At 35.9% G+C, this 27,198-nt stretch overlaps 1 protein-coding gene across 5 annotated transcripts in view; it reads right to left on the bottom strand.

Annotated features, from left to right (window-relative positions):
* Tnpo (transportin 1) overlaps nucleotides 1–27,198 on the bottom strand; it is a 563,147-nt gene that overhangs the window by 319,382 nt on the left and 216,567 nt on the right. For all 5 annotated transcript variants that reach the window (XM_090372882.1, XM_090372884.1, XM_090372886.1 and 2 more), the window contains 2 exons: nucleotides 26,476–26,648; nucleotides 8,983–9,132 (listed from right to left, as the gene is read on the bottom strand). In XM_090372882.1, the coding sequence (XP_090229008.1) occupies nucleotides 8,983–9,132; nucleotides 26,476–26,648 (323 nt within the window). The remainder of the gene's footprint in view (nucleotides 1–8,982; nucleotides 9,133–26,475; nucleotides 26,649–27,198) is intronic.

Raw genomic sequence — 27,198 nt, 5'->3', positions numbered from 1 at the left:
GTGCATCTGAAGCTTTTTTTTTTTTTTTTTTTTAACTACTCCAGAAATATACAATTTCTTTTTTAAATGGAGAATTGAAATAAAGGCACAATGCTCCTCAGATTATTTTATCAACATTTTCTTAATATGACCATACTGCATGTGAAAGATTCGAACACTGTGAACAGTTTTTCCCCCCTTGTTTCAACCAGTGCATTCAGAGTATTTTTTATACAACTTGGCAAATTTGACTGTTTAAAATTGTAACAAGAGATTTTCCAGTTATTACTGCATTTCCTAAATTTAAAAGATTCATTATATTTGCTGCATCTTTAAATTCAAAATGTGATGCAAAATTGTATTTAGGAGATGTGCTAAACAGTTCAAATATTTAACATGTTTTAATGAAGAAACCACATTTGGACCACAAGCAGTTACATAAACTAGGTGGTGTGACATAAACTAGGTCAGTGTGACTAGAAAATGGAAGCCATCTGGAGTTGTGAACATTAAAATCACCAAGGAAAATTACCTCACTGTTAGGAAAATTGTACTGGGGAAAGTCAAGTTGAAAAGAGAGGAAGTCAAAGAGCTCCAAGTGATTAGTGGAATTGGGAGAACGGTAGAGACAACAGATGAATTTGACACAATGAGGTAGAGAGATTTTAAGCCAGAGAAGATCAAAGAGAGGAGATTCCAAATTGCCAAGTCTCTGACAGGGAATATCAGAACGGACATATGCACAAGCACCTTTGAGGCGAAAGGAATCATACAGCGAATAATTTGGGCAACTGAGATGAGCAGTAATTGAATCAACCGATAACTGAGATTCTGTCAGAAAAAGTACATGGGGTTTGACAGACTGCAAGTGGAAATGGACATCGTTGAGATTAGAATTGAGACCACGTATATTTGTGAAATGAATTAGGAAGTGCTTGGGAGGTTTAGATCTTTTCACAGATAAGTTTGCTCTATTAGTTTGACAATTCATGGTGTATTCAATAGTAAGAAAAAGTGGGTGGGACATGCTGTATGAAGTAATGAAATTTTTGGATATGGCGCACATATGGTAAGAATATACCCAGATTCTTGACATGACGTGGCCTCGACAGTGCACAATACTCGGACCCCCTCCAGTCACCATCTGGCAGAGTAGAGGTAGCAAGATTATAGTTTGACAATTGACTAGCTGATCTGGAAGTCTCCTAGAGAGTTACCAATAGGTTCAGTCCGGTGTACTAACTAGCGGCCGGCCTGTGAACACCATTTTAGAGCTGTAACCTCGAAATGTAAGGAATAATGGATCTCGCCACGATGTTCATCATAACCTCAAAAGTCATCAGTCATACTGCATGATGGAAGAGATAGGGAAGGGTTGGCCGGAACTTAGCTCTAGAGACTAAACATGGGTTCCACCACTTCAAGCCTCCAATAAGCAAAGTGGTGGTACTGCTCCTGTTGATGAGAGTCATCTACCACTTAGTACTGCCTGGTAACGTAGAGGGGCGGCATTCCTCCATGTGGTGTGGGCACCACACCTCGATCCCTGCTTATGTTGGTTCACATTTGGGTGATCACCCACCATGTACTTGTGCATGGAGGTTACACCCAGGATTACTAACAGTCCCACCATTGTGAAGGTGCGAGCAGAGGATATGGCTGTCACAGACCATCCGGACTTCGCCGAAATTGGGTCCACTTGACTTGAGTGTCACCCGAATATCAGTTCCATCAGCGTTTTAGACTCCCAGGTAGCAAGTACAGCTTGTCTGGCATATCTGAGAGAATGTCTGTGACAACTTCAAGGACCAAGGTGGGGAGACATCTAATTCATATCTTCAAAGAAAGACAGAATTATTGACATCTTAATATTTTGTTTTTATTTAGGAAATTTTTACCCCACCGTTTTGTACATAATATCCTTTCTATCAAAGACCAAGTTCCATCAATGTAATGTAAAGTTAATATCAAATTTGTAAAATATTAATATCACAAATAAAATTTTTCTAAAATTGTCTGTCCACAACTGTTCAATCAGTGTCAGGAATAATTTTAAGTTGAAGTTCTGATGAAAAGTTCTGGTACTGTGTGATACAGTAGTAGGATCTGGTAATGGTTTAGCATCAATATAACCAGATATTGAACCAATATCAACGAGACACTGCACGATTGTACAAATCCTTTGCCAGCAACAGACTGAAAGGGTTTCATATATTTGCACACAGATTTAACTGCCATTTCTTTTTCTTCTTTAGTTTGAAATCTGTAATTTTTCCACAATACCCTTTTGCAGTTTTTAAACTAGATACTCCACAGTTAGAACACTGTTTTCTTAACTCTGCTCCTAATTGTTACAAACTCATGCCACTACACCTGACAGGTGTAAATTCTAAAAATCATTCACCAGTAACAGACTGAAAGGGTTTTATATATATTTGCACACAGATTTAATTGTCATTTCTTTTTCCTCCTTTAGTTTGAATTCTGTAATTCTTCCACAATGGCCTCTTATAGTTTTTAAACTGAATACTTGAATTAGAATATTGGTTCATTAACCCTACCCTACTTCTTACAAAACTCATGACACTATACCTAACAGATGTAAATTTTCTTTTTAATTTCGAAAAAGTTTATATAAAAGTTTTTTCGAAAGTTTATTGAAATATTCATGTACTGTGATTGAAAAAGATCATCCAAAAGTAACACATCTTTTGTCAGATACATAAATAATAACAACAAAGAAAATAAAAAACATCGTATCTAATCTACATTAGAAAATTATCCAGCCATCTGAATAGAAATCAATGAAACAAATGTAAAACTGAAACAAACACTATAAAACACCCAACATGCTGTAAAACAGAAACAGTTATGAAAACTTTTCCACAAACAAGCATCTTGAGAGTAAATGATGTGTTGTGAAATCATTATTTCATATAAACATCAATATATCACTCCAAACTATTTTTAAAGCTAGACAGAAAATAACACAAATAGGTAACATAAATGCACAAAATATTTCATAGCAGAACTAGTGAGATATTGCCAATGAAAAACAGTAACAAATGTGATGGTGCAGTACCCAATGTGTTTCCTGCAATAATTCTGGGAAAATGATTATAAAAATAAAGAAAAATAAAAAAATATTCCAAGCACAAACCCAGTAAAATTTGTCTGTATTTAGGAAAGCATAGAAAATCACAAGATTTTCATCACCAACCTAATGAATTAAATGCAGGCTATTTATTTTTGAGATGGACCTTACTAGTGCAGAACCACCACTACAGGGTTAAGTGCCAGTTTTATGGCTTTAAAAAACAAAAACTGAATTAAAACTTGCAGGCTATGGCATCAAACTAATTATTCATTAATCGCTTCTTGAAATCTGATCAAAACATCAGATTTAGCAATGATTCTCAATTAATTTGTATATTCCATTCTTCATTTTTTACTTCACAGACATTACAATTTTTTTTTTTTTTTTTTTTTAAAACTATTTATATCACTAAATTCCAATATGGTTTTAAAACAAACAATACAGCAGACAGATACTCTGCTGGTACTGTTCACCTACTTGAAATAGTACCTATTTTAAGTGGTCCTGAACTTTTCTAGCATACGTTATGATTTCCATGAGCAAACTGACCATTTCTAATATTATCTGGAAAAATTGTGTTAACTGCTTTACCATTAACTTTCCACTAGCATATCAGATAGGATAAAAAAATTGAAACCTTGACTTAAACTACTCCTTCACTTCAGAGCATTTTCACTAATAAACATTGAGTGAAATTGTGTGCAAGATTCATGTTCTATGCAGCTATAAAGAAAAATTTAAAACATTAAAACAGAAATGCTAATGACTTAGGAATAATAATGAAGGTTTTGGCACAGTTTTCCCAAGCTATAAATCAATTCGAAAATTTGAAACAGGCCATCAACTTTCAACAGAAGGGAATATTTTGTATTTTGTTCTCTTGTTTCTTTGATAATTATCAGTTATTTGTGACTGATTTTCAAGAAACTGATTTTTTTGATTCTTACAAAAACCCCTGCCAATGTGGTTGAAACTGACTATCCTGCCTTGATAGCATCAGCATATATTTCTGCAACTTTCTATTAACGTACCCTGAAAAATGTACCCTATTAATACAAACATCACTGAAAAAAATTATGTTAACAAGTACAGATTAATCAGTCTGAGACTTAACTTCTTATCAAAAGTTGTCTCCGACTGTGACACACGCACACACACACGCGCAATGCTCTTATACTTGAAGCCCTGCTGCTAAAATTTCTTTCATTAATTGCAGTGGCTTGAAGACAGGTTATGTAATTAGCTACCTGTGCACAACAGCCGAACTGACTTTCAGAATGCAGCAGACTTGAAATGAAATTTCGCTAACAACATACACCTTTTATAATAAGATACAGCTGTAGGGTTCTTCATCAGTATAACATGCTTAACATAACTAAGATTTTTCTGTCTACATATACAGTATGTTTATGGTTGCCTGTTAGACATCACTTGTGACTGCTAAACCAATTGTGACTGCTCAAAGATGGATACTGCTATTATTTTGCCATTATCAAAAGTGTTGAGTCAAAGTTTTGTTTATAAAAATGTCATTGTTATAAACAAACCTGTCTAATATTGACTATCAAGGGCATTTGCAAAGCTTCATCACAAAGAGAATACCTGAAATGAGTCCCTACACTTGGCTGATTATCCTCTCACACTCAGCACTGCCAAGAATAGATAAAACGTTAAACATGACTAAGATAATTTATCATCTTTTTTATTATTTGTATTTAGTTATTTATTTCACTTTTTGGCTTGTTCAGCATAAACCTGTGGCTTTGCATGACTACGTGGCTAATACAAGTTTCTTTCTTGTATTATAAGAAAGCCCTTGGTTGGAACTTGGTTGGCCCTTGGTTGGAACTTATAAGTTCCAACCAAGGGCCAACCAAGTTTTTTTTTTTTTTTTTTTTTTTGTGGACTGTAGCACAAATTATGAAATTTGTGCTACCTTGGCATTTACAAAGACGTTTTTGGCATGAATTTGTGCACCATGTAGTCACATGTAGCAATAAAGCATTTCTTCACTGAACAAAAGAACAAAATGTTCTCCCATTGTTTTAGACTCTTCTTTTAGATTCTCTGCCTTGTGAATAAGTCAGAATCATCCTTCTGATTTAATCAGTTTGGTAAATGACTTACAAAATAGAAGTGGAAGATTTAAAAACCAATGGTGTAATGGCATCAGTAACTGAATGTGCAACACATTTGACTGAAAAGCCACATCTAGATTTTCAAACATTGACATACAGTTCAAATTGAACAAGCAAAATGCCAGAAGAGAGAAATAGGAACAAAATTTCCAAACATATGAGGATAACTTATCTTGAATCATCAATTTGCTCAGACTGTTTAGAATTGCTTGAATCAGTTCTTTTCCTTGAGGAGTTCATTAATTTGTCTTGTTTCAAAACTTCTTTTGGATTAGGAACTGTATTTGGACATCAACCAGTGCCACTCACTAGTGATTGCTTGTTGTACTTTTCAATTTGTTAACTATGAAAAGTGGTAATGTGGCTTTTCTTGCCACTTTTTTATTTTCACTTCACTGCCAAACAGTAAAGTTATTATTAAAAATCAAATTAGAATTTAAAATAAAAAAAAACATAAAACACAACTGTCTTTTTTTTTTTTTTTGATGCAATAATATCCTTTACATCTATTTATGTATCACTGAGATCAATTTCATTAACTTCTGCATTTTAATTCCATTTCAGCTTTTATAAGTCCAAACTGGATAATCAATGTTAACTATGAGCTTTCAGTTGTTGTAAATTTGTGATTTTCTAAGGCGGCTTTAAGCGTGGAGAAAAAAAAAAAAAAAAAAGAGCTAAATGCAGTGAATTTAACAGATGTAAGACCACAGTGATGGTGTAATTCATGATATTTTCTTAGATGGAAAGGGTCGAGCAAGAAGGGACGTTTTCATGATACAAACATCAATTAACACATGACACAGAAGCCTATGATAGATACAAGTTGATATGCAACCAAGTTACAAAGGAGGTTAGGCAAGCGAAGGCAGATTACGAGAAATCATTGGCAAGGGATGCAAAGAAAAACAGCAAAGAGTTCTTTACTTATGTAAACTCTAGAAGGAAGGGGATGAATCAGATTGGTCCACTTGATATTGATGGGTCAACTGTTGATGATCCTGCTCAGGTAGCTAACAAACTAAATGAATATTTTGCATCGACATTCACACATGAGGAGTTATTCAGCGAGGGGAATGCCAGAGGTGTATTCAACTCTAGCAGTAAGCTACAGAATCTTGAAATAACTGGGAGTAAAGTGGAGGAGAAACTGTTGAAGATAAACACAAGAAAGGCACCCGGGGTGGATGGGATCTATCCAGTTATATTAAAGGAGGCAGCAAAGGAAGTAAGCAAACCCTTAGCCATAATTATGAGAGCTTCCTTGGACTCAGGGGAGGTACCCATAGACTGGAAATGTGCAAATGTGACCCCAATTCACAAAGGAGGATCAAAGGCTGACACAAGTAATTATACACCTGTGAGCTTAACTTCTGTTCCAGGAAAATTAATGGAGGCACTGGTTAAAGAAGCACTGCGGGATCATTTAGACAAGACTTCAGTTATAGCTCGGACACAGCATGGTTTTGTTAAGGGGAAGTCTTGCCTGACCAATTTGATTGGATACTATGATGCAGTCACAAAAGAACTGGATGCAGGGAATAGCTTTGATATTATATACTTGGATCTTAGAAAGGCTTTTGATACTGTTGCACATGGAAGACTACTACACAAATTGGAGCAGTGTGACATTGGAGGCAAATTGCTGCTATGGATAAAGGGGTGGTTGAAGGGAAGAAGACAAAGAGTGGTAATCAATGGACACTGCTCATCGTGGACTAATGTTATTAGTGGAGTCCCTCAGGGCTCAGTGTTGGATCCATTATTGTTTTCTGTATTTATAAATGATATTGATGATGGTATATCAAGCTGAATGTCCAAGTTTGCAGACGATACAAAGGTTGGCAGGGTTGTCAAGGACACTACTGACACTATGCTACTGCAACAGGATCTGCAAAGGTTGAGCAGATGGGCTGAGAGGTGGCAAATGAAGTTTAACATTGACAAATGTAAAGTACTACACATGGGAAACAGCAACCCCAGAGCAACGTATCAACTCTGTGGTACTACACTGACAGTGGTAGAGAATGAAAGGGACTTGGGGGTGGTTGTACAGGCAGATATGAAGTTCTCTGAGCAGTGCAGACGGGCTGCAAGAGTAGCTCATGGAGTATTGTCAATGATATACAGGAATTTTTCCAGCAGGGATAAGGAAGTGATTATTCCCTTGTATAAGGCAATGGTCAGGCCACACCTAGAGTACTGTATTCAGGTCTGGAAGCCTCATTTCAAGAAGGATGTAGAGCTGCTGGAACGAGTACAGAGAAGGGCAACAAGATTAGTGAATGGAACAAAGGGGTGCTCTTACGAAGAAAGGCTTAAGTTTTGCAAATTACAGTGTCTGGAGACTAGGCACCAGCGAGGTGATCTGATAGAGGTGTATAAAGCCTTGAATGGTTTGAGCATGCTCAATGCTGATGGGATTCTTCCTCTAGCTCAGAATAATCACCTGAGAGGGCATAAATTCAAATTGAGGAAAGACAGATGTAGGATAGACGTGCGGAAATTTGCCTTTGGCCAGCGGGTGGTTGGTTGGTGGAACAGACTTCCATCCCTTGTAGTGGAAGTTGATAGCCTAAATAAGTTTAAGGCTCAGCTGGACAGGTATTTTGAACAAACAGAGGGGTGAAGTGGAAGTGGGTTTTTGTTTTTTTTTTTTTTTTTGGCTGATGCTGCATAAGCTTGCTTTCTTGCATCAAATGCCTCTACTAATGCTAATGCTAATTCTCTAAACCCTCTTCCCTGACTTTTCTCTAAGCAGAACTGCACAATAACCACAGAAGTATTTAATAGTATTCTTTATTCATTGTATCACCATACAGGTCAAATTCATAGTGAAGAAAGACCCTGTGAGTCAAAAGTACAGTAACCACGGTTTTCACACTTGATAGACTGCTTTTATTTACTGAGCCTTGGAAAATACAGTCTTCCAGTTGAGAGGACTGGATCTTTTTCCAGGTAATAGCCATACACCATGATCTGTCACGAGTAATGATGGAAGAAACAAAGTGAGTCAGCAACATGTTGCCAAAGATACTGACATGCAAGAACTCAATGCCTTCCATGATCAAGTGAAGATGAGTGGCATAAACTTGGTTGACATGAACTGCCTTTCTATATCTTGAGTTAAAATTGATTAACATGTCCCATAAGAAATATCAATTTCACTACTAACTTCACAGACAGTCAAACGTTAATAACTCCTATAGCAGATTATGAAGATGAGCAAGTAAATCATTGAGTTTTGAAGTTCAAGGACAGCCAAGCAAGAATAATATTTGATGAGCAAGCAGTCCTTTTTAAACCTTACAAACCACTGTAGTCTTTGAACACAGTATCTTCTATTAAAGCTGCTTTTAAAAAACAAAATTTGTGTAGGTTCAATGCTCCATATAATCATTCGTTTTAAAATGCAATGAAACTCATAAAACACCTTCTATCCACTGCAAGAGTTAATTCAGACGACTGACTAAGGATATACAGGTGATTCATGTGCTATTCCAGATGAATCACCAAACATGTTGCAATAAGTCTTCTCACTATTAAAATGCTGCAATTTCAACATAAAAAAATTAGTCCCAAAATTTTGATTACACCTTGTATAATGACTTCAATTTTTTTCAAACTAAAATGCACCATTTCTGACTATTATAATCACACTGTAAGCATTAAAACAAAGATAACAACAAATACTACCAACATAATGGAAACGATAACCTGATATCCCTTCCATACCTGATATTTACTGAATACGAACCAGATACATACCTGATATTTACTGAATGCAAACACCAAAGTTTCAAGGATAAATCCTAAATAAGGAACAAGTTCAGTACAAGCTTCTTCCTCCAGTGTTGCAAAAGCACTGCATGCAGCTTCCTGGACTCGTTTGTTACCATCAAGAACCCTTTTGAGAAGCTATATAAAAAATAAATAAACAAACAAATAAATAAAACAAACAAAAATAAATAAACAAACAAATAAAATTATAAACAAACAAAAATAAATAAAATTATAAACAAACAAACAAATAAATAAAATTATAAATAAACAAACAAACAAACAAATAAATAAAATTATAAATAAACAAACAAAAATACAGCAAGCATGTTACAAAGTGAGGTGACCTTTCTTATGTTGGGATGGTTAGGCATTTTTCACTTTTGCTGCTAATTGGGGCCGATACCATTGTTGGTGATTTTATGACATAGTCAGGGCTGAAATGGCCTCCAAGAATTCGAAGTCTTCAATGAAATACAAATGCAGGCCTTCCCAAATGAATGAGAAGTGGCAAAACCATACTGTTATGAAGGACTACCAATGGAGCAACTGTTGCAGCTCTAAAACTCAGAAGAATGGGATTTAATGATCAAACCTGGTTGCAAGAATGGGGTAGGGGGAATTTCTACTCATACTGCACCAGAGACAAATCCAGGTTTTGCAGGGCCCAAAGTTTATACAATTTTTGGAGCCCTCTTTAAGAAAAATATTAGGTAAAATATTGAAAAAAAAAATAGGTAAAATGTTGAAAAAAAAAATTAGGTAAGTACCTAATTTATTTATAAAGGGGAAAAAAATCAAAACAGATTACAAATTTTAAAAAGCTAACAAATACCACAATCACAAAATCCAGAAAAATAATATTTTTATGAATTAACTGTGTGACACACCTCTATAATACTTTTGTTCTTAAATTTTTACTGCATACTCTTTGTTCACCTCTTCGTATTACAACAAATTTGCAATATAGAGAGAACAGAAAAATAATTCAGTCTTTTCTCTAGCATGGTTAATCAAAATTTGGTTTTTATTATTGATAGTTTAGAAAAGTTTCTTTTAGCTTCACAACTCATTATTGGTAAAGTCATGTAAAATTTTAAGATTGTAGTCAAATTTGGAAAAACCTTTATCAAATTCTTCCCAATATGAACTTTTTTTTTTTTTTTTTTTTTGGTAGTTGTTGGCGCATAGGCTTCTGTGGCCATAATGCACCTCCCAAAGTTTTTTTGCAGTACTCTGATCCAAGCCAGAAGCAGGAATCGAACCCGCAACCTTTGGGTTGCCAGGCAGGCACTTTACCCACCCGGCTAGCCCGGTCGACGAACCTATATGAACTATAAGATTTCAAGGCATTTGAAGTTTTCTTGTGCAGTGACTAATCTTAAATACGCTTTGAACTGACGACACTCATTAACTAGTTTGTTATCGATATCCTCATTGTAGTGGCATATTATGAGTTTTAAATTATCTTCGTCGATGTCAGTATTTCATGTCAAATCAGCAAGAAATTTAAATCTTTTTCCATTGTGTTCATATGATTCACTCTCCTTCATTAATTGGGTTATCAAACAATCCAAGAGCCTATTCATTACTTCTTTTAGAAATTTATCTCTTCCTCTTAATGAATTACTTATTTTGGTATGAGATGAAAAATTTTTTGTTACTATTTGCTTCTCCATGTCAGAATAATTTCTATTGATTTCATCACTTACCTTTATTGCTTTTGTTTCATATTCCATTAATTAATTTTTTAACTGAATTTTCTCTCAATTCTTTAATAAATAAATTTCTTCTTCTTCTTCGAATGTATTATGTTATCACAATGGTTATCCTCGACCTAACATCAAAAAGTAATTCCTTTAATATTTTTTCCACTCTCTTCTATCTTCCCAACCTCCATCTTCTCTTCTATTTATAGCTGTTATATCACACTCTCTATCCACATCCTTCTTGGTCTACTTCTCTTTTTCTTTCTCCATGCCATCTATTCCATGGCTCCCTCTGGGCAGTCTGTCATCCTCCATTCTCTTTACATAGCCAAACCACTCCAATCATTTTTCTTCTATTTTATCAATGATGTTTTTTTGGATGTTCATTGTATTCCTTATCATTCCTTCAATCTGGTCCTCCAGGGTTGATCTAATGGGCCAGTTCCCCATTATCATAAAACATTCTTTCAATGCTAAAAGACCTAACACAGAAAAAAATCAGATGGACAAATAGGACAGAAAAGGACTATGAATTTTGGCTACAAGGAGTCAATACAAAAAAAGATGAAATATTATTGGAATTGGCAAAATATAAATTGGATGTGGTAGTCTGAACTGAAACAAAGACGAGAGGGAGAGGCAAAGAAATGACTGGAGAATATATTTTCCTTTGGTCTGGTGTTGACCAATATGTGAGAGCTAAGGTACAGGTGGCTGTGTATATTCACAAGAATCTTAGAAAGTTTATTGTAAAATGAAGCATTATTGATGAAAGAATCATGACCTTTAAAATTAAAATTTATGGAAGAAAAATTACTATTATTGGAGTATATGCTCCTAATAACACTAGCCAACGATTTTTACCTCCAAGAACTTAAATGCTGTTTTTTTTAACCAATTTTTATGCATAGATTTCAAAAATCACCATGATAGTTTCACATCACATCACAGTTATTAAATATAGAGGGAGTTACATTTCACCAAAATATGTCAATTTCATATAATCAAGCCAGTAATGTATGACATGCTGATTTATTTTAACAGATATATGCTAAATCTCTTAATTTTAGCAAATCGATTCTGGCCTCTGTTTTCTTGTGATAAACATAATCAAACTTCTACCTATGGTTCTTAGGTTCAAATTCCGATGCAACAATTTACAATTTGAAGAGAGCACACTTAGCATTTTTGGTGAAGGATTTTGTAGGCTGTACCAAGATTTTCCAAGTATTAACTGATCGTGACATGTTCTCAGGGTTGTAAATCCATCCTCCAAACAAACAGCCCCTCGAGAGTAGGAGAATGCGGTCCAGAACCCTTACAGTAAGAAGAAGTTTTCAAAATATTTTGAAAATTAAGTTTAAAAACAGTTTTGCTTCATAATGGCAACAAATTTCCATCAGTTCCTGTGTTTCCTTCAGTTGAACTTAAAGAAAGTCATGAAAGCATGTCTAAGGTTCTACATGCTATAAAATACCAGGATTATGGTTGGAACATATGCAGTGATCTTAAGGTTATTGGTTTGCTTGTTGGTTTGCAGGGGAGTTTCGCAAAATGTTGTTGTGTTTGTGAGACAGATGTGCAGCAGAAGAACATTATGTTGTGCAACACTGGGACAAGTGGAACAAGTTCATACCAGGACAATGTAATGTAAAATATATTCCTTTAGTACAATCAAATAAGGTTCTTCTTCTACCTCTACACATCAAACTAGGATTGATGAAAACTTTCATGAGAGGACTAGATAAAAGTAACAGATTTGCATACTTGAAAAGTGTATTTCCTAATTTAACATATGCCAAACTTAAGGAAGGAATTTTTGTAGGACCCCAAATTATAAAACTTCTGAAAGACTGTTTTAAACCCAGTTAAAGGAAGTTGAATTGGCAGCTTGGCGATCATTTAAGGCGATAGTACATGGTTTTTTGGGTAATAGGAAAGAAGAAAACTATGAAATGTTGGTGTCTAATTTATTCGAGTGCTACAAAAAACATGGGCTCTCGAATGTTGTTGAAAATTCGTTTTCTCCATTCCCATCTCAAATTTTTCCATGAAAATCTGGGAGATGTGAGTGATGGACAAGGGGAGCAGCTTCATCAGGATATTTCCACAATGGAAAAGCAGTACCAATATCGCTGGGATCCTGTAATGATGGAGGATTACTGCTAGTTCCTTTTAAGGGAGAGTAAGCAGGAATACAAGAGAAAATCCCTTAGTAGCAAACATTTTTAAGGACAATTACACGTATTCTGATTATATATTATGAAATATAACTATTTCGTTATGATTTATGATATTTTTTCCGAAGTTAAATGAATTATAGAGAACGTATATTTGCTTTTACACTTGTATTACAAACCTGAATTATACATACATACATACATACATACATAGATATATATATATATATATATATATATATATATATATATATCCCTTTATTTTAATATTAAACGTTGGTCCATCTTTTGATGTAGATGCAATAGACTTTTTATGGTGATTTTTGGAATCAGTGCATTTATTTCCTCCAGAATCACATATTTTCATTGCAAAGTTATGACAAAAAATATTTTTTGTTCACTAGTGTAATGAGTCTCCTAGAGATATTAGAGAAAATTTTCTGTTAAAAATCTGAGAAGTAATAGAAGCAATTCCACGTTGCCAAGATATATTCACAATGGGAGATTTGAACTCCAGAGTGGGACAAGCTGTGTGACAATGAAGTGGTGGGAACACATGGAGAAAATGGAAAGAGCGATAACAGAGAGAGACTCACAGAACTTTGCTCTCAACCTAAGCTGAAGATTAGTAACATCTTCTTCCAATATAGAGATATCCATAAGTTCACATGGTTCCAAGAAACAAAGGAATTAAAATCAATAATTGACTGATATGTGTTTAGGGCTTTAGCCTCAGACAACATACAAGTTAGTGCAATTGCATCATATTAGTACGTGGCTAAACTCTGAAAGACAACAGTCTTCTCCTTTGGTGAAGCATTACTTATTCGAAGTAATGCAATATCATGGCAACTCGTTGTGAAGGTATTCACAATATGAGATATAACTTAAATGATGCCGACCTTTGCATATTTGTGCTAATTCAGAGTTTAGCCGCATACTAATATGATGCAATTGCACTAACTTGTACGTTGTCTGAATCAATAACTGATTATGTGATTACCAAACAACAAAGTACAATTTTTGTCCGCGATGTTAGGGCCAGAGAGGAACAAATTGCAGTTCTGATACCTTTTTGGTGAATGCTACATTGTCGTTCCTATAAGTGTACCAAAAAAGGAAGGAGAAAAGGAAGAAAGATTTTGAAAGGAATGAACAACTTGACACTGAAAGATCTAATGTGGACTCACTAAAAGATGAAGCCCTAGGGGTTTGTATCAATGAAGACTATATCAAGAATTAGATGAATGCTATGGGAAAAGTGCAAAAGACATACATGAATATTGAATATCTAAAGGAAACAAGAAAGAAAACTGCTGGATGGAGAGGCAATAGGAAAATCTCAAAAGATGAAACAAAATGACTGGCTGAGCATGAAAATTAAGGAATTAATAAAGGAAAAAAAAGGAAGTGTACCAAAGATGGTTGAGCTCAAAAAGTAAAGCTCACAGAAAAATATATAAAGGAAAAAAAAATAAGGAAGTGAAGGCAAAAGTCATCAAGGTGAAGAATGAGACTTAGAAAAGAGAGTGTACCCAGGTGAACAGCAAACTGGGATGTACAAGATCTGCAGAGGCATGGAGAGTATTGAAGAATACTCTCCGTGCCATGATATTTAAATAAACATCATGAGCAAAATGCTAGACTGGAAATGATAGATTTGGAGTAATGGGTCAATTATTACGAACAGCTATTGAATAAAGGAAGATAGGAATTTAGAGAAATTGAAAGGGAGACAGCTGCCATGAAATGAGGACTGAACATTCAAATTAAGGAAGTGGAACTGGAAATATAAAAAAAATGGAAAAGCACCAAGCCCAGGTGGAATTAACATGGAGCTGTTTAAATATGGAGGCTGAAAAGTTATAAATCTACTAACTTGACTGTTCAACAAATCATGTAATGCAATGAAATCCAGATGAGATGACAATTGTATACATCAATTTTCATAAAAGGTGACAGAAGATGTTACGATTATAGAGGAATTTAAGTAATGAGTCCTATTTACAAAAATGATAAAATCAAAACTGAAACAAGAGACTGTAATTTCTGAGGAACAGTGCAGCTTTTCAACTGGATGCTCATGTATAGACCATTTATTTTACTGTTAAACAAATTCTGTAAAAATGTCAGGCTACAAACCAAGATGTAGGTATGCTGTTCATACAAAGCATATGATAATGTGCCAAGAAACCTTCTGTGGAAGGCTATGGAAACAACGTTGATAAGCCAGCCATTAAATGATATAATTAGAAGCGTCTACAAGAATAATACATGCAGTGTTAAAATTGGTCCAAAACTATCAAGAAAATTTAAAACTTCCAAAGGACTATTTCAAGGATGCTGTTTGTCACCTATTTTGTTTAAGCTATACCTGGAAGTTGTTCTAAGACCACGATCACAGAAGTGCGAGTTCGAGTTGTTTGGTTTTTAGGAGCATTCGCAAATAAGGCCATATTGCTCCGGGGATATGCGGTGGTCATTCCCAGACCTTTCCTCCCATCCTCCGTATTTGGCAGTCACGGGCTCCAACCCGGGTCTAATCAAGAAGCATGTGCTACGCACTGCTGCTCCTGCCCACCCGGCTACAGAGGCGCCTTCACAGAAGTGCAGTTCAATGACTATTCCCCTTGGTCAAAATAAGTACCTTTACAATCTACTGTTTACAGACAACCAAGTTATGGCAGCACAGGATGATTAAAATGCAAATTATATGGGCAGAAAGTTACTAGAAGAAAAAACATGGGGACTGACAGTAAATTTTAGTAAGACAGAGTATATGAATCAAAGTGAGAATGTTCTGGATTTAAATGGAATACAGGTGAAAACTGTACAGCAATTTAAATACTTGGGTACAATTATTCAGGCTGACAAATCATCTGTGCAGGAAATTGAGAAGATTAGGTGAAGGTAGAAAGGTCACAGGAATGTTAAATTCTGAGATATGGAATAAAAATATCATAATAAATAAATATCAAAAATAAATTTAAAGATGACAAAATAAGATACCCTTCATATATGTCCAAATCAGGAGTCTGTAATTTCTCACTTGTTTCCTACACTGGGACAGCTAGCAATAACTTCACTATACACGGAAGTTACAGCAAACCACATAAATATCCCACTAAACCCAAACTAAATGTATCCCCAACTCAACTTCCCCTTAGCCAGATCCCAAAAATGCCAGCGGCCACTCCACTGCCACCTGACATGAGGGGAAGTGTGACGAACAGGAAATCGTAGTGGAAAGAGACAGCGTCTTAACCAATTGTAGTAAAAATATCTTACTCTTGCAGATTTTACAAAAACATATGACCAAGTGAACACTGCCAGGGCCCACTGCCAGGGCCTTGGGAGAGGCCTAAAGCTTAAGCTTCATTAGCTTCATAGTAAATCCACCTCTGTACTGTACATACATCAATATCATTTCTGAGGAGCCAAACTTAATGTAGTGTCATCCCATTTCAAAATGTTGCATGGACAGCAAGAAATCCGGACTCAATAGTGACCAATTTATTTTCGTGGAGGAGATCCACTATCTTCCAGGTACGTCCAAAGTCCTTTCTGTATGCAGACAAAACAGAAAATAGCCATTATTTCGCTTGAAAACCATTATTCTGCTTTTAAGTGGTAAAGTAGTCATGATATTTAAATATGTAAACTGCATTCTGTATAAAAGAAAAACTGTCTTTATGCAAAATGCACCATAAGCTTTGTCTGAAATTTATAACAAAGCTGCATGGTGACATGTAGAATGCTATGGACTCTGTTCATGAGCAGTCATGATGGCAGATATTTTCTAGCATACCAACTCAAGCATAATAACCTAGATAGTACTGGGTTATTTATAGTTAATGTTGAAATGGCAGTGAAATAAGTGTTCAGCAACCATTATACTCTGTGAGATCATGATAAAGATGATCTCACATTGTGCATCAGTCCACTGCTTCATGGTTACTAAATTCTATTTTTCTGACAAACCAGTGCACATATTGTAGATACCGTATTTCCCCATGTACAGACACACCTTAATTTTGGGGACTGAAATTTGAAAAAAAAATGTATTACATAAAGTTATTGAACTTAAGTTTTATTCATCATAAAATTCATACAACTCCTCATCACTGTCAAAACTCCCATCCATTAGCTTGTCCTCATCTGTGTCTGATGCCAAATCACTCTCTTCATATATTGCCTCGTCCTCATTTCCATCTATGGAATTTGAAATGCCACACTTCTTAAATGACTTGACAACGATCTCAATATTGATATTATCCCAGGATCTTTTCACTCAGGTACAAACTTCTCCTATAGTTGGTTTCTTCACTCTTCCTGCTGGTGTCAAATTGTCCCCAGAAGACTTCATCCATTGGTTCCATTCGTCTTTCATCGCAGCTTTGAAGGGTTTGTTAATGCTGACATCAAGTGGTTGGGAGCTGGGATGTCAAGCCTCCAAGTATGATAGCAAGTTTTGTTTTTTGCTCTGCAGCAATCTTCTTTGTGTTTTTTGTTATGTGTGCCCTGAACTGATCAAGCACCAATAGGGCAGGTTTGCATAAGAGCCCACCTGGTCTCCTGCTCCAAAATTTCTCAAACCAGATCTTCATCCCACCCTGATCCATCCAACCCTTGTCATGAACGTGGACAATCACTCCTCGAGGAATGTCTTCTTTTGGCATTGTTTTGCGTTTGAAAATCAGCATAAGAGGCAGCTTGGTTCCATCACACAACAAGCTAGAACAACTGTATAATGGCTCTTTTCATGTCCACTTGTCTTCACAGTTACAGTTTTCACCCCCTTCTTATCAACAGCTCTTGTACATCCCAGTTTGCCTCTGCAGATCTTGTACATCCCAGTTTGCCTCTGCAGATCTTGTACATCCCAGTTTGCCTCTGCAGATCTCGTACATCCCAGTTTGCTGTTCACCTGGGCACACACTCTTTTCTAAGATTCATTCTTCACCTTGATGACTTTTGTCTTCACTTCTTTATTTTTTTTTTTCCCTTTATATATTTTTCTGTGAGCTTTACTTTTTGAGCTCAACCATCTTTGGTACACTTCCTTTTTTTCCTTTATTGGACATCAAATTGAAGAGGGACTTAACTGTAGGAAATTAAGAATAGGAAATCTGCAGATTTACTTAACAAGTACAGGTCAATGTTGCAAAAAAGTCGTGAGTCAGGGTTAAATTTGAAAGTGTCTGCAATTCTGCCCAGACACGATAGGAGGGAATACATGATGAGAGCCTTGTCAATCAATTCGGCCCTGGAGGGAATGTGCAAGGCTCAAGGGGTAGAATTTTTTTCAGCGTGGTCTGTGCTTGTTAACAGGAGAGAATGCTTCTACAGGGATGGGATACACTTAAATAGAAAGGGTGCAAGAATATTTGCTGATGCCATCGAGGCAGTGTTAGGTGGGTCGGAAAACTGCTAGCTTGGGGGGATTCACAGACTAAAAGTATAAAAGTAGCTGCAGGCAGAGGTGAAGGTGATTCTTGCACAACTTCTATTAGAATAAGTAGCGAACTGGAGCGAGGGGTGCTGGGAGTTTCAGGGACAGATGGCAGTCATCGTGAAACAGGTGGGTGTATGGGATGTGTTAGGGTAACTAGTAATAAGGATAGATACATGTATACTTGCATGTATACCAATACTAGAAGTATAGTAAATAAATTTGATGAATTTGAAGTGTTGGTCAAGACATCAAAGGTGGATATTGTTGGAATAGCAGAGACGTGGTGTGACACAGCTATAAGGAATGCAGGACTGGAATTTGGGGAGTACAATGTGTACAGAAAGGATAGACAGGATAGGAAGGGAGGAGGTGTTATGTAGTTAATTAAGAAAAAACAAAATCAAAACAAGTGTATCCAGTTTATATAGATAAACAGTGCACTGTTGAGTCAGTTTGGTGTGATATAAGCACTGCAAAAGCAAAAATAAGAGTAGGATTGTGTTATAGGCCTAATGACTCGAATGAGTACAATGAACAATTGTACAGAGAAAATAGAGTGGGCTAGTAAATCAGAATGTCTTATAATGGAAGACTTTAACTTCCCAGATATTGACTGGAACTTGTGGGTTGGTCCCTCACACACTAGTAAGACTTTTGTGGATTTATTGGATGATGTTTTCTGCAGCAGCATGTTCGAGAGGCAACCAGAGAGGGTAATACTCTTGATCTCGTTATCAGCAGTGATCACAGTGTACTGATGTGGGATTTACTTAAAGATATAATTACCATCAGGGGTAAAGGAAGGGGTTTTTGCTTCCATAAAGGTGAGTACAGTGGTCTCAACTGAAAATGTTACCAACAGTAAATTCTAAGTGGGAAGCATTCAAAGAATTAATCGTGGATGCTACTAAAAGTTTCATACCTATTAAGAAATACTGTTCATGGTTTAGGCCTAAATGATTATCAAATGAAGTAATTAGACTCGTGACAGAGAAGAAAAATGCATGGGATGCATACAACTCAGAAGCCTGTGACATATAAGCTAGTCTGTAATCAGGTCACAAAGGAGGTTAGTCAGGCAATGGCAGATTACGAGAAATCTTTGGCAAAAGATGCTAAGAAAAACAGCATGGATTTCTTTACTTATATAAACTCTAAAGGGAATGGGTGAATCTGACTGGTCCACTTGATATCGATGGTTCGACTGTTGATGATCCTGCTCAGATAGCAAACAATCTGAACGGGTATTTTGCATCTACATTCACACATGAGGAGTTATTAAGGTTTGAAAATGGCAGAAGGTTATCAAATTGTAGCAGGGTGCTTAATGATTTTGTAATAACTGAGAGCAAAAGTGGAGGAGAAATTGTTGAAGTTAAACATAAGAAAGGCACCTGGGGTGGATGGGATCTATCCAGTTATATTAAAGGAGGCGGCAAAGCAACTAAGCAAACCCTTAGCCATAATTATGAGAGCATCCTTAGACTCAGGGGAGGTTCCCACGGACTGGAGATGTGCAAATGTATCCCCAATTCACAAAGGGGATCGAAGGGTGACACGAGTAATTACAGACCAGTTAGTTTAATTTCTGTTCCGGGTAAAATAATGGAGTCACTAGTTAAAGATGCAGTGCAGGATCATCTAGACAAGACTGCAGCAATAATTCAGACACAGCATGGGTTTGTTAAGGGAAAGTCTTGCCTGACAAATTTGATAGGATATTATGATGTGATTACAAAGGAATTGGATGCAACAAATAATTTTGATATATATTTGGATTTCAGGAAAGCTTTTGACACTGTTGCGCATGGAAGACTATTGTACAAATTGGAGCAGAATGGTATTAAGGGTAAGCTGCTAAAATGGATAAAAGGATAGTTGAGTGGGAGAGGACAGAGGGTGGTAATCAATGGGTGCTGCTCTTCGTGGACTAATGTTATTAGCGGAGTCCCACAGGGTTCGGTGTTGGGTCCTCTGTTGTTTTTGTATATTTATCAATGATATTGATGAATGTATATCAGGCTTAGTGTCGAAGTTTGCAGATGACACAAAGGTTGGCAGGGTTGTTAATGACAGTATTGGCAGTGTGCTACTGCAACAGGATCTAGAAAATTTGGGCAGATGGGCTGTGAAGTGGCAACAGATGGGCTGTGAGCACCTTCAGATCCACATACGTTTGTGAAACTTTCTTTTCAAACATGAAATTTATTAAAAGTAAATCTTGAGATTCAATAACAGATGACAGTTTTGGAAAACCAATTGAGATGTGCAACTACCAATATGAGTAGATTTTAAAAAACTGAGTGATGGCAAAGAAAAGCAAATATCTCACTGATGTAGATACAGTGAAACTTCCCTTTAACGGACAGCCATGGGAAAAGAAAATGTGTCCGTTAGAAAGAAGTGTCTGCTAACAAAAAAAAAAAAAAGAAAGAAAGAAAAATCGTTAAACGTTTAATGTAAAATTAAAATACATACAGATTTTGAACAATATTTTTGTAAATAATATACAATTACATACACAAGAGATAAAGTAAAATCATTAAACGTTTAATGTAAAATTAAATTCAATTATATACAGATTTTGCACAATATTTTTGTAAATAATATACAGTAATACCCCGACTTACGCGAACTCGGGGTTACGCGGTTCTTGATTTTTTCGTTTGGCAACGCTGCCGCACACTATCTTCAAGGTCGTTTTTCATATGTTATCGATATACGGTGCGACAGCGGAGAATGAGAGCGAAAGATGAACAAAATTCAACTTTGCTGCTTTTATGTTTTTTATATCAGTGAAGGGGAAACACATTTCACCATAATAACGTAAAAACCAACACAATTCCAGCTATCAGTATAATCGCAAATGCAATTAGATCGAGTTTACTACCAGTTTATAACAGATTTCACTAGCAGAAACGCAACTGGATTTTTATTGTTTTATGGTAGTAACCCCTAGAAATGTGAGGTGTTAATAGTGTATCTCTGCCTTTATGGTGTTGTTTATTCAGTTGCTACATGCGCGCAGCTTTGTTTATGCATATCAAGCGTGCCTCCTCGTTTTGTAATTGCGCTTTATTCCCTAAAAATGAGTAAAATACTTAATTAAAAGTTGTGAAAAGGAAGCGTCCTAGTGAAGACACTGCAGATTCAGAGAGAAAAAGAAAAGCAATTATCGATAAACAGAGGCGGACTGGGTCAAAAATTCTTACCCGGGAAAATTTATAGTGGCCTCATACTATGGTTTATGGCCAAAATCACACCGGCCACCGGGGTTTCCCTGGTAAGGCTTATGGCCAGTCCGCCTCTGTCGATAGAGAAAAAATATGAAATTGTGAAACGCTTTGAGCGAAATGAAAGACCATGTGATATTGCACGTGCTACAGGCCTAAATGAAGCAACGGCGAAAAGCACATGACAATTGCAAACTGAAAAGGGCTCAATTGTAAAGGGCTTAAAAATTTTAGAAAACAGACTCCAACGAAGAACGCGTTATAGCTACAAAGCAAGGAATAAAAAAATTATTAGCTTGCTACGAAGAAATTCTGCGTGAAAAAAAGAAGGCGCTGTGTCGTCAGACGAATTTGTTAGATTTTATGAAGCCATCGACATCGAAATAACTTTTTTACGTAAGTCATTTGTTTTTTTTAATACATATTTTGTATTAATATGTATAAAGAACTGCAATTTTATTAATATTTTTCTTCTAAACTAGTGTTTTTGTTAGTCCTTGGTCCCAATTAAGCAAAATTTATATGTATTTATATGCAAAGTTTTACCCGGACTTATGCGAATTCGACTTACGCGATTTTCGTCGGACCCACCTATCGCGTAACTTCGGGGTATTACTGTACATACAATTGTGCTATGCATATTATGACTTTATCTTAAGAAAAATACATACAGTATTTTTCTTAAGATAAAGAAAAATACTTCTTCTGGCTGATAATTTTGTTTTTAACATTTTTTTGGAGTGAAGAAACCATCAAAAGTCCTGCAGTATCTTCTTCAGCGGCGAAAAACATTTTTAAACGATTGATTTGTATGAGCGCTTCTTCTATTTTCATCGGTGGTTCGTCGTTAATATATTTCTTCGACAGAATGACCTCCTTCCATTTCTTCATCCTCATGAGAAACTTCTAGAAAAATATCAATGATAATGTCGTTGATATCTAGAGCACCATCTTCAGTAGTGAGGTTCGAGTCTATATCTTTGTAGCCAGGGTCACTTGTCGCTGAAGTATCGTACATTATCAATAGATGTTGAAGTTCTTGTTCTTCTTGGTGCTCCACATTGCTGTTCACAAATTCAATTTTTGCGTTTGAGAAGCCAGCCTTTACAAAACAGATCACGACAGTTTGTTTTCTAATTGCATTTACTGAAGAGGAAATCCATTGAATCGCATCTAGGATGCTGAGTTTATTTGCAAGGTCACTCGCACATGTTACATCGTTCATGTTTGCAATGAGATGTCTTAAAACACGTTTTCTGTAGTGAAGTTTAAAATTTTTTATTATCCCTTGATCCAAGGGCTGACACTCTGCAGATGTGTTTGGTGGCAGAAAAACGATTTGAATGTTGGACAATTCAATGTGCGGGTGAGATGCAGCATTATCCATGAAAACAATAATTTTTCTGTTTTGACGAATCATGTTTTGGTTAAAGTGACTTATCCATTCGCTCATGATATCTCGTATCATCCACGCTTTTTTATTAGACTTCCAGTCAACATTCAAAAGATTCAACTTTATGCCCTTGAAACAATGAGGATTTTGTGGTTTTCCTATAACAAGAGGTTGTTCAAAGTCTCCCAGCATATTTGTACACAATAGTACAGTCAAGCGTTCCTTAGAAATTTTTCCGGCCTGGCACTTTTCATTTTTTAGACTCATTGTTTTTTCAGGAACAGCTTTAAAAAACATCCTTGTTTCATCACAGTTGTAAATATCCTTAGCTTCAAAATCACGACATAAATCTTCCAATTTGATGGTCCACTCTGTTACAACCCCAGTATCAACAGATCCACCTTCACCACTTATGGTTTTCCAAGAAATTTTATGCCGAGTTTTGAACTTGTCTAGCCATCCCACAGAAGCTTTGAACTCATTTACTCCCATAGACTTCGCAACCTCCAAAGCCTTTTCCCTAATAATAGGCCCATTAATGGGAATTTTTTTAGCAGATTTGCGACAAAACCACTCATATGTAACATTGTCAATTTGAAGTCCAACAGTTTTCGGGAATGATTTTTGAACCTGATCATTTCCGTGTTGCCAAAATTGTTTGAGCAGTTCATTTTTTTTTTCTTTAGGATGTCGCTTACCTGCGTCTTTCCGATTTTGAATTTTGCAGCGAGATTGCGAACACTATTTTTTTGCCGATCATACGCATTAATGAGTTTGACTTTATCTTTTAAAGTTAAATGTTTACGAGAAGACATTGTGCACTTAACATGACACTGAACAAAACTGAAAACTGAAACTGAAAAGACGAAAGGCCGACCAAATCCCCTCCCCCGCACACACCGAATTCATCAGAAGTTTTACACGTGCCTTAAAATTCTTGAAAAAGGGTTTAGAACCACAACGTAAACCTTGATAAAATTCAGAGAATCGGAAACAGAAAATAAACACATGATTGAGGCAATACGTGGAATAAAAGTTCCTAGAAAAACGGCCGTGAGCTCACCCGCTGTCCGTTATGGGGAGATCAAATTAAGTGCTAATCTAAACGAAACAGTGCAGATTGCCTGTCCGCGTCCGTTACAGAGAATGTCCACTAGACAGAAGCTGAAAACACGTTAAAACCAATGGAGGTGAGTTGGGGAATTTGAAAATGTCCTAACGGACACCTTTAACGAGGTGTCCGTTAGGAGAAGTTTCACTGTATATAATAAAAATGAATGAATAAAATAAATTTTTATGGCATCTGATTTTTTTATTTTTAAAAGACTTTTATTTTATGTGTGGCCCGCAGAACGATTTGGGTTGGCTGGGACTTGGCTATATTGTAGTCTACCTAAACACATGATAAAATGCCAACCGTGAAAACCATACACACCAGCGCTCTATGGAAATGGCCTTCTTACTTCCTATATCACAATTCAATTGCAATAATACCTACCTAGAGCTGGTGCTTTATAAAGAATAACAAGATAAGATTGCGGTGCAAAGTAACTGGATAAGCAACACCCTGAGGGCAAAGGCTATAAGGCAAATATGCTGGTTCCAGGTTATAGCCTTGAACTGGGAGATTCGGCCAGGAGAATGTCTCCTGAACTGGAAATCTTAAATATCTATAAACAAACGGAGAGCATCACATCCCATTTGGTCCTGATAATGTTCAGCTGTTTGTACTGCTCTCCTTGTGGTAACATCTGGTAAGTGGTGTCATAATAGTGTCATGTATTATTATTATATATAGTATATTATTTATTGTATGGCAATCCATACACTAAATAATATACTAATAAACAAGGTAAAATTCTTTCCCAACCATATTATCCTAAAAAAAAAAATAATAATAATAATTAATTAACTACTGATAGAACAAAACATCTTAATGTCTTAGGCTTTCAGTAGTTAATTTCAGTTGTAATCATAACACCTAGTAAAGCTAATCATTAAGATATACAAAGAGAGGTTGAAGTTTCTAGCCTCTCATAGAAAGAATGCAGGAAAGTTGTGAAAAACCCATTTATTTTTGAACATAGTTCTCCCCACCCCCATGCTTAAGTCAATCTTCTTTCTGGCATAATCCACTTACTTTCGGGTGCCTCTGTAGCCAGGTGGGCAGGAGCAGCAGTGCATGACACACGCTTCTTGATTAGACCAGGGTTCAAAGCCTGTGACCACCAAATACGGAGGATGTGGAAAGGTCAGGGAATGACCACCGCATATCCCCGGAGCAATATGGCCTTAGTTGCTAATGCTCCTAAAAACCGAATAACAACAACTAGCTTTCGTAACCTGCTCAAATAGAATTCAGATTTTGACTCAAACCAGTTGTTGACAGCATCCATCACAGCATTATCACTATTGAATTTCTGTCATTTCAAGTCCTTTTTGAGATTTGGAAACAGAAAATAGTCTGATGGAGCCAAATCTGTTGAATACCGTGGATACTGTAATTGCACGAATCCAGTCATGCAGTGTTGCCTGGGTCACAAATGCTGTGTGAATCAGTGCATTGTTTTGATGTAAGATTACTCCTTTGGCCAATTACCCATGCCTCTTGAGCTTCAATTCCTCACAGAAAAATCTCAGTATAATACTGAGCATTGATAGTAACACCTCATTCCAGGAAATCAACCATGATCATTCCTACATCACAGAAAAAATCCTACATCACAGAAGACGGATGCCATTACTTTCCCAGCAGACTTCTGCACTAAAAACTTTTTAGGAGGGATGCTTCCACTGTTTTGATTGTTCTTTTGTTTCGGGGTCAAAGTGGTGCACTCATGTTTCATCCATAGTGGTACACCACACTCAAAAACTGAGCTTCATTAGCTTCAAAATATTATGACAACATCGTGAGCTTGCTCATGGGGAATGTTGTCTAAATTTTTTCCAATGTTATTCTATGGACTTATATGATCAGATCATGAATGGCATCTAACATTTGCAGGTGTTGACATGGTAACCGGCCTCCCAATGTGGACTATACAATGTTTCTTAACATTGTCTTGTCCACTCTTAAATTCTGCAACCCAGTTTTTGACAATAGCATATGAATTACAAGATTTCCATAATGTTTGCTACAAAACTTAATGAATTTCTTTTTTAAAACATTCCCTTTAAATGAAGGTATCCAATGACTGCACGGTGCTTGATTCTCTCAAGAGCCACCATCTTCATTCATCTTCCCTATTACAATGACCTCTGTAATGGAAAAGTTACAAACCTGAAATTTTTTGAGAACATACAAGAAGAGTCATAGCACAGATCAGTAATATTGTGTTTCATGAAAATCTTTGCAATCTATATCGAGAAATTCAGAAATTTTATCATTAAACAAATAAATAAGAAAAAGAATTTTTTTTCGTCTTCTTAAACATGATTTCAAATAAATTTTAACTAGTAGTGGGAAAGGGTATCTACCACTGGATAATTCTGAATATATCATTAAACTTACCTCAGTCATGAGAGGTTTCAAATAGAGGTCATGTGGCTGACCAACAACCCAATGAGAATATCGACTCAAAGTCCAACAAGTAATGGAACGTACTAAAGCCTTTTTATCGGATAAACATGATATAAGATAAGGAATAAGTTCTCGAAGATGTGGAATCATTCCAGTCATGCAACCTAAGTATAAAATAAAGGCATTAAGAGACAAATAACTTGATGGTATAACTGAAGCAATTAAAATATTAACCAACAGGGCATTTACCTACTTATCTAACTGAATTTTATTTTTAAGAATGCATGCAATTTTTTCTTTTTTCTTTTATGCTTTTCAAATATCAAGTTTGTTTACTTTTATACTGCAAATGCCTATACAATATCAGAGGAGATCAAAATAGAGAATAAAAACATATTACTCCAAGTTATCTCCATATTACCTCCAAGTTCAAACTGTAACTGAACTCTGAATCATCAGTTATTCCCTACAACCAACAATGGGAAATTATGAAATCTCTTAAGATTATTCTCATTATTATCAAAATAGCATTCCATTTTGAATATTTTTATAATAAAAAAACATAACTGCTAGCTGTTTACTTTCAAAAAGTTGGAGATCACACATTTGTAAACAAGAAGAGGTTTTTCATTAAAAAACAAGTGAAAAATGTTTTTTTTTTTTTTTTTTTTTCTCTTTTGCAAACAAGAGGGTTTCCCAAAAAACAGGAGGAAA

This window comes from Mastigoproctus giganteus, chromosome 4 (genome assembly GCF_048544385.1).
Source record: "Mastigoproctus giganteus isolate SK-2022 chromosome 4, ASM4854438v1, whole genome shotgun sequence".
NCBI lineage: Eukaryota > Metazoa > Arthropoda > Arachnida > Uropygi > Thelyphonidae > Mastigoproctus > Mastigoproctus giganteus.
The sequence above is the reverse complement of the archived record's forward strand: the minus strand, read 5'-3'. Positions and strand labels throughout refer to the sequence as shown.